The sequence below is a fragment of the Octopus sinensis genome, linkage group LG25 (assembly GCF_006345805.1).
Source record: "Octopus sinensis linkage group LG25, ASM634580v1, whole genome shotgun sequence".
Taxonomy (NCBI): domain Eukaryota; kingdom Metazoa; phylum Mollusca; class Cephalopoda; order Octopoda; family Octopodidae; genus Octopus; species Octopus sinensis.
In genome coordinates, this window is record NC_043021.1 from 3,722,120 (window position 1) to 3,729,619 (window position 7,500).

A 7,500-nucleotide genomic window follows, 5' to 3' on the forward strand; every position below is an offset into this window, starting at 1 on the left:
TTCTGGAAAAAGGTAGTGAAGAAAGATAAAGGACAAAGAAGAGAGAAACAAATTTCAGACCCCGCAAAAAAGCGAGGTGGGGTGGTGGATGCAAAAATGTGTGTAATAGTAGCGAAGAGTGCGGGGTAGCCAGGAAACCCACCCCAAACGTTAGTTAGGTAATTAGTTAGCCGTGTGTAGGTGCGCGCGACTAATTACCGGATAGTGTGTGTGTGTAGTGCCTTATCGGTTCTTTATCAACTATCTGTTTAGTGATGGGGGAAGCAATCAAATGACAATAGGGTTGCTATCGCTATTAAGCTTGTCATCGTCATATGATGACTATTACAGATGATATATTCACGTACTTTATAATTAAGCCACAGAATGCACCGAATCTATAAACATGTAATATGTATGTATATATATATATATGTGTGTGTGTGTGTGTGTGTGTGTGTGTGTGTGTGTGTGTGTGTGTGTTGTGTGTGTGTGTGTGTGTTGTGTGTGTGTGTGTGCGTGCGTGTGTGTGTGTGTGCGTGTGTGTGTGTGCGTGTGTGTGTTAGTCACATGTACAAGGAATTTTATACGTATAAAATAAAGTATATAGCATTTTATAAAACAGCAATCAAGAAGTTATGAGTAATCAGAGAGAGGGAGGGAGAGAGAGAGAAAGAGAGGGAGTAAGGGAGAGAGAGAGAGAGAGAGACGGAGACGGACGGACAGACAGACAAAAAAAAATGTGCGTGTGTGTGTGTGTGTGTGTGTGACAAGAGACATTTATTATGAAAGGAGTGATAATAGAGCAGAGATATACCAACAATAAACACTTAGGATTTTTTGTTTTAAAACCATCAGCCGGGACCCTCCCACTTTACACACACACACACAGATATTTTCCCACACACCATATATATATATATACATTTAGTTCTTTGCACACATATATATACATATATATAGTTCTTTGCACACATATATGCACATGGATACACATAATAGTGTGTGTATATATATCTATGTATACACATATAACAGTACACACAAACACACACGCTCAACTATTACATCTTCACATATATTCACGTATACACACATAATATGCATATTTTTTCTCATACACGTATATGTCTATACAAATACATAAACAACAGACATATAACTAAATATATATTTATACACACATACAAATATACACTGACAGACACACAACTTACATATATATATATATACATATATATATGTATATCAGAGACGCATTGACTATTTTCAGAGATAAGGCCGACAGCTTAATTAGACCTGGGCTTCCCCCAGAATCTTTGCGAATCATCGCTGTGTCAAAAATGTCGATCAAAACCTTGCAATTGGGACAAAAAAAAAGGGGAAAAAGGGGGAAAAAATTATCAAAGACAGAAAATTTTTCCAAACCTAACGATTTAAGGAAACCACAAAGAGAAATAAAATTAAAAAAACTTGATCGATTAGTTAAACGAAATAACAGAGAAGAATGAAGTCTTTGCGTGCATTTGTAACAAGTTTAGTGAGAAACAGAAATTCGTGGGAGGGGGGGAATAAATAAATAAATAAAAAGAAAAAACTACTAAACGTGTGTTTATTTCTATTTACACAAATATTTGAGCGAATACACATACAAGTATACGATCAAGTAGATGATATACATAAATCACAAATATGTATATATTATTATATAGCCCTATACATATCTGTATGTATATATTATATATACATGTGTATATATAATACGAATACAATATATATATATATATATATGTATGTATAATATGATAAAACCACTATTAGGCAATTCAAGCAGCGATAGACATAAACCAATACATAAATGAGTTGCCTAATAGAGATTTTATCTCTAATTCATATTTTATATATTTATACTGTGAAATTTGATTTAATACTAAATCTAATTTTCCCTGTAAGTTTGGAACTATACTCCCTAATATTATATATATATATTTCGACGCTTTTTGGTGTCCTGTATATATACATGTAGAGGTAGGTACGTACATATATGTATGTATATATGCATATATTTTATATATATATATATATATATATATATATATATATTCACATACGTACTATACATCATAGCTGTAGGTGTTTGGAGAGAGAAAAAATGACAAAGCGATGTGAGAAAGAAAACTGGGGAAAAAAAAAAACATATACAAAACGAAAACGAACCCACACACAAAAAAAAGACATCGTAAAATAATAGAAGAAGAAGAAACCAAAAAAAAAAAAAAGAAAAGGGTCAACTTACCGATTCCGGGCTGTTACTGGGGCTCGGAGAACGTTGAATGGTCACCAAAGCCATCACAGATGGCCAGAGATGATCTCCAAGACACTTTCGGTTCTAAGGATAGACCGATAACTCAATTACAGTCGAGTGTAATTAATTATTACCAATAGATGTTGTTATAACAAATATATATATATATGTATATATATGTGTGTGTGTGTGTGTATATATATATAAAATATAGAAATATGTGTTTTGTGTGGTGTGGTGTGTATAATAATAATAATAATATAAATTCCAAGGATATTTCTTTTCCTGCCGACTAAATTCCTCGTCCTTTTTTTTGTGAAATGGTTTAGAATTTTCCAAAGTATTTCTTTATCCACTGTACTCCTTCCACGGATTGTCGAAGGCTTCTTAGGTCCAAGGAAACATTTCATCTATCTGGTGTAGAAAAGGAGACAATTTGATGCCCGTTGGCAGCATTCTCTGTCAGCATATATATATTTTTTTAATGAATTTATATATATATTCACGTTGGTCTTTCTATTCTGTGGTTACCTTCTTTTAGATATATATATATATGTACATATGTATATATATATATATATATGTATATATATGTGTGTGTATCTCGAAGGTATATATATATATTCACGTTGGTCTTTCTATTCTGTGTTACCTTCTTTTAGATATATATATATATGTACATATGTATATATATATATATATGTGTGTGTGTATCTCGAAGTTATATATATATTCACATTGGTCTTTCTATCCTGTGTTACCTTCTTTTATATATATGTATATATATATGTGTGTGTGTATCTCGAGAACCGGCTGAGATGGGAAAACAAAGAGAGAGAAAGAGAAAAATGGAAGATATGATGATTTTTTTTTGGGGTCTTAAAGCAGAATTCTAAGCTGTCCTGCCGTCCAGGGCTTCACAGAACCATAATAAACACTGCGACCGCCACCTTAAACAGCGCAGTAGCGGTAACATAAAAGCAACAACACCGTGTGAAGGTTACTTGACGACTGGCTTTGACTACAGTTTTATGCGGTTCTGCAGGAGGCCCGGAAGAAAAAAAGCGATAGGAGGAGTAGACCGTTGAATCGGAGTAGGAGGGACGTTGGTAACCTGCAGAACACTTAATAAACACCGTTTAACTTGGACAAGTCTTCAGGTTTTAATCAGGTGATAGATAAATATTATTAAATGTGTGTGTGCGTCTCTCTCTCTCTGTGTTTTTTTTTTAATTTCAAAATAAAATATATGTATGTATAGATGTTCTGAAATGAATGAAATGTTTGTGTGGAGACAGACGATTGCTTAGCTTAAATGATATAAGTACTGTTCGGGAGAAGACCTTTAAAAATACGTAAAGGGAGAACATGGTCGGAGTAAGAAGTGTAAAACTTGCTCAAGCCTCTGAACAGAACTGCATCATAAGATGTGTATATATATATTAGAGCTTTTCTTCGCATTATATAATAATAATAATACTAATAATAATAATAATAATAATGTTTAACTACATCACTGCTTGGTGCCGGTGACTTTTCTGAAAAATATAATTAACTTTTTTTGTAATTAGTAATTAGTAATTTTTTATTAGATTACTAGAAAATGTTAAAACATTAGTTGACCAAAGTATCTGGGGTTTTTTAAATTTTTTTTTAGACTCAACGATTGCTTTAAACTTGTTCATGCTTCCCCGTATTGTAATAAATTACCCAAGACTTCTGCATTTAAGTCAATATTTATTCATAGACATGCGCTAAAACCCGGAAGTCATTTGGTTTCGTCCTTTTATGTCCTGCGTTCGAATCCCACTGCCGTCATCTTTCCCTGCTTTCAGATTTTTCCGTAAATATAGTCACAATTTTGACTAGAAAAAAAAATAACTGGAAAAAAAATATGACGTTTCATTTAAATACTTTAAATTGTTCTTAATATTATAAAACAAATATCTTAAGTTTAATAGCCTTACACTTGTGAAAGAAAATCGTTTTTAATAATAACGAAGCAAAAAATAATGCTAATTATCAGTTATTGAAATTTTTCCGTAATTTTTTTTCTGGGTTCGATAAAATATAATTACCGGCTGGGAAACCAGAGTCGAATCATCCACTATTAAACTCCTAAGAAAATTAATTTTGTACTTAAAAAAAGCGTCTGTATACATTATGTGTGAGATCCTCTCTCTTCCGAGCAAACAATTATACAAAAGTCATGGGAACACAGAAGTCAGTTTGTAAATCACGGGGCCATTAACAGCTTTAATAATTTTTTTTTATTTCGTCTGCTGCACGCACTCTTAAAACAAAAACATTGGTTCCTGTGCTCTGCGTCCTGGCTCCCCTAAGAAAGAATCTGTGGACAAACTGCTATATGTTTCGAAATGTATCGCTTCCTGATTAGTCTGTGAAAACACCGCGTTGTATGATCGAACCCGGGACATCACTATGACGAGGTGAACTTCTTAACTATACAGGCATTATATAGCCAGATTTATTGAATATACATGTGTATACGCAATTCAAACATCTCTGTTTCAGTACTTCAGTGAATGAGCGGATATGTGTGTAAAATCCACACCTGTTACTCGTTGGGTTTTTTTTTTTCGAAAGTAAACTATGAAGTGCTTGCTCTCTCTCTCTCTCTCTCTCTCTCCCCCTCCCTCTCTCTCTCTCTCTCCCTCTCTCTCCCCCTCCCTCTCTCTCTCCCCCTCCCTCTCTCTCTCCCCCTCCCTCTCTCGCTCTCCCCCTCTCTCTCTCTCTCCCTCTCTTTCTCTCTCTCTCTCTCTCCCTCTCTCTCCCCCTCTCTCTCTCTCTCTCGGTAGGACTAACACGTGTAGGCACTTCCAACGTGGTTGCAGTTATCGGCGGAAACTAGTCGAATTGTTCTCAGGTTCGTTCTGCCGAGAGACTTTTGAGAATTAACCAGTGTCTGTTTACACAGCGAAACTAAATGCGTGTTTATGAAACACGACTGTGTTAACTTCATTATAACTTGTCCACACACTGCCGCCTATGATTATATCTGCCATAATTTACCCATCCTTAAAATAGCTAAATTTGTACGATATTGAAGTACTCGCCAGGTAACCAACGAGTCAATAAGGGAGCTTGTACACCATGCATGGGTAGCCTTTTTTTTAGAGAAGCGGGTTACACGAGACATGGATCATCATGGGACGGGCCTCACTACTAGAAGTATTCAAGGTAATTTTTCATTAGGCGTGCCATTCAGAAAGTCCCGCAGGCTACCAGTGATGACTGCAGTATATTGCCACTTTACCTGTCAGAAATAGCATCCAAACCTTCTTGAAATCACATCTTAAAAAAAAAAAAAGTGGTATGTGGAAGGTGGGTGTAATTCATCTACCTCGCGAGTCCCAGCCGAGATATGTCCGTGAGAACCCTACATGCCTAACCTCTGAACACAGCCTAACGACAAATTCTCTGAACTCACGCAGCCACCACGTCCATCCCGAGCAACAGCCCCCACCCGCCCAAAAATGCTAATCGTCCTACCTCTCTCATGATCTCCCTCACTCCTCTTCTTCCGACAAAGTCCCCCTCAGTCGTTCGCGTGACATCACTAACCCTATACTTCCGGCCCACCTCAACCCCACACGCACTTCCACCCCTGGATCTCAAAGAACATCTCATCACCTCACTCCATGTCAAAAATCTGCCATCCACCAGGGCAGACGTCTCACCCGCTGTGACCACCGCAGAGATGGAGCGCTGATCGCATTCTCTCCTCCTCCTCCTCCGTCGTCCGACATATCGATGATCCTGCGGACATCTAAGGATGAAGTGGTACCCCATCCGCAGACACGTTTTGAGAATTAACTGTCGTTACTATTCCTTTCTCCCCGTTGAAACGTGCGGCGCGCATTTGGGGCTTGATCCACCCATTATCCCTCATCTGAACGAAGGCAGAATCTCTCTTTACCACAGGTCACTGTGATACTGTACACGGATGACAACATTCATATCTGCATATCGCCTTGTGTGGCACCGACTCCTCAGCCTGTCCTTACCGGAGTGACATATCATATCAAAATATCACCTCAATTGGTGAGTTATGTCTCCTCTCAGCCTTGATCGTGCGAGGGTGTCTCTCCAAGATCCCATTTCCATTCAGCCTATGGGATGGGATGGAAGCACTCCGTCGGTTCCGACGACGAGGGTTCCGGTTGATCCGAATCAACGGAACAGCCTGCTGAGCACTCCACAGACACGTGTACCCTTAACGTAGTTCTCGGGGATATTCAACGTGACACAGAGAGTGACAAGGCCGGTCCTTTGAAATACAGGTACAACAGAAACAGGAAGTAAGAGTGAGGGAAAGTTGTGGTGAAAGAGTACAGCAGGGATCACCACCATCCCCTGCCGGAGCCTCGTGGAGCTTTTAGGTGTTTTCGCTCAATAAACACTCACAACGCGCGGTCTGGGTATCGAAACCGCGATCCTACGACCGCGAGTCCGCTGCCCTAACCACTGGGCCATTGCGCCTCCACGAATATATACGCCTGGAGAAGCCGTACACGTTCCACTTATCAAGCATTTTCTCCAGCGCTTCCGACCGAAACGCAGTGCAGTTGTCCATCAGTAATTCATTCACAATACCACGCTCCAGGAATATCTCGTGCAGGATCATGCAACTTCGTCTGCAGTCCTCGACTTGATTTCCTTCCATATCGCCATCCACCCGGTCCATAATTGCCCATCGACAGATACATCCCCAGCTGGTAGTGCGTCACATCCACTGCCAATCCTTTCCATTTGTGTTCCACTGGATTATTTCCCGTCTCCTGAGCATGCTGGGTCAGGGTCGATGGATTGATACCTATTTCTTTACTACCCACAAGGGGCTAAACACAGAGAGGACAAATGGATTAAGTCGATTATATCGATCCCAGTGGGCAACCGGTACTTAATTTATCGACCCCGAAAGGATGAAAGGCAAAGTCGACATCGGCGGAATTTGAACTCTGAACGTAGCGGCAAACGAAATACCACTAAGCATTTCGCCCGGCGTGCTAACGTTTCTGCCAGCTCGCCGCCTTGATGGATTGATACCTGTCACAACTACCGACTACTTTCTGAATGCTCTGTCTAGTAACTTCGCATTCAACTTTCCTGGCTAGATACAGGATCTTATTCACTCCTATATGATGCATGGTATGCAGTCTTCTTAGCTCCAAGTCGCTTAGTCGACACAGTGC

General features: G+C 38.8%; 1 protein-coding gene across 2 annotated transcripts in view; it reads right to left on the reverse strand.

The window, feature by feature from the left end:
• Window positions 1-2,970, reverse strand: part of LOC115224237 (serine-rich adhesin for platelets) — a 126,946-nt gene extending 123,976 nt beyond the window's left edge. Inside the window, exon 1 of one of the 2 annotated variants that reach the window (XM_029795027.2) lies at window positions 2,276-2,970. In XM_029795027.2, coding sequence (XP_029650887.1) covers window positions 2,276-2,329 — 54 coding nt within the window. In that variant the 5' untranslated portion in view covers window positions 2,330-2,970. The remainder of the gene's footprint in view (window positions 1-2,275) is intronic. The other variant, XM_029795028.2, reaches the window with a different exon arrangement.
• Window positions 2,971-7,500: the final 4,530 nt, after the last annotated feature.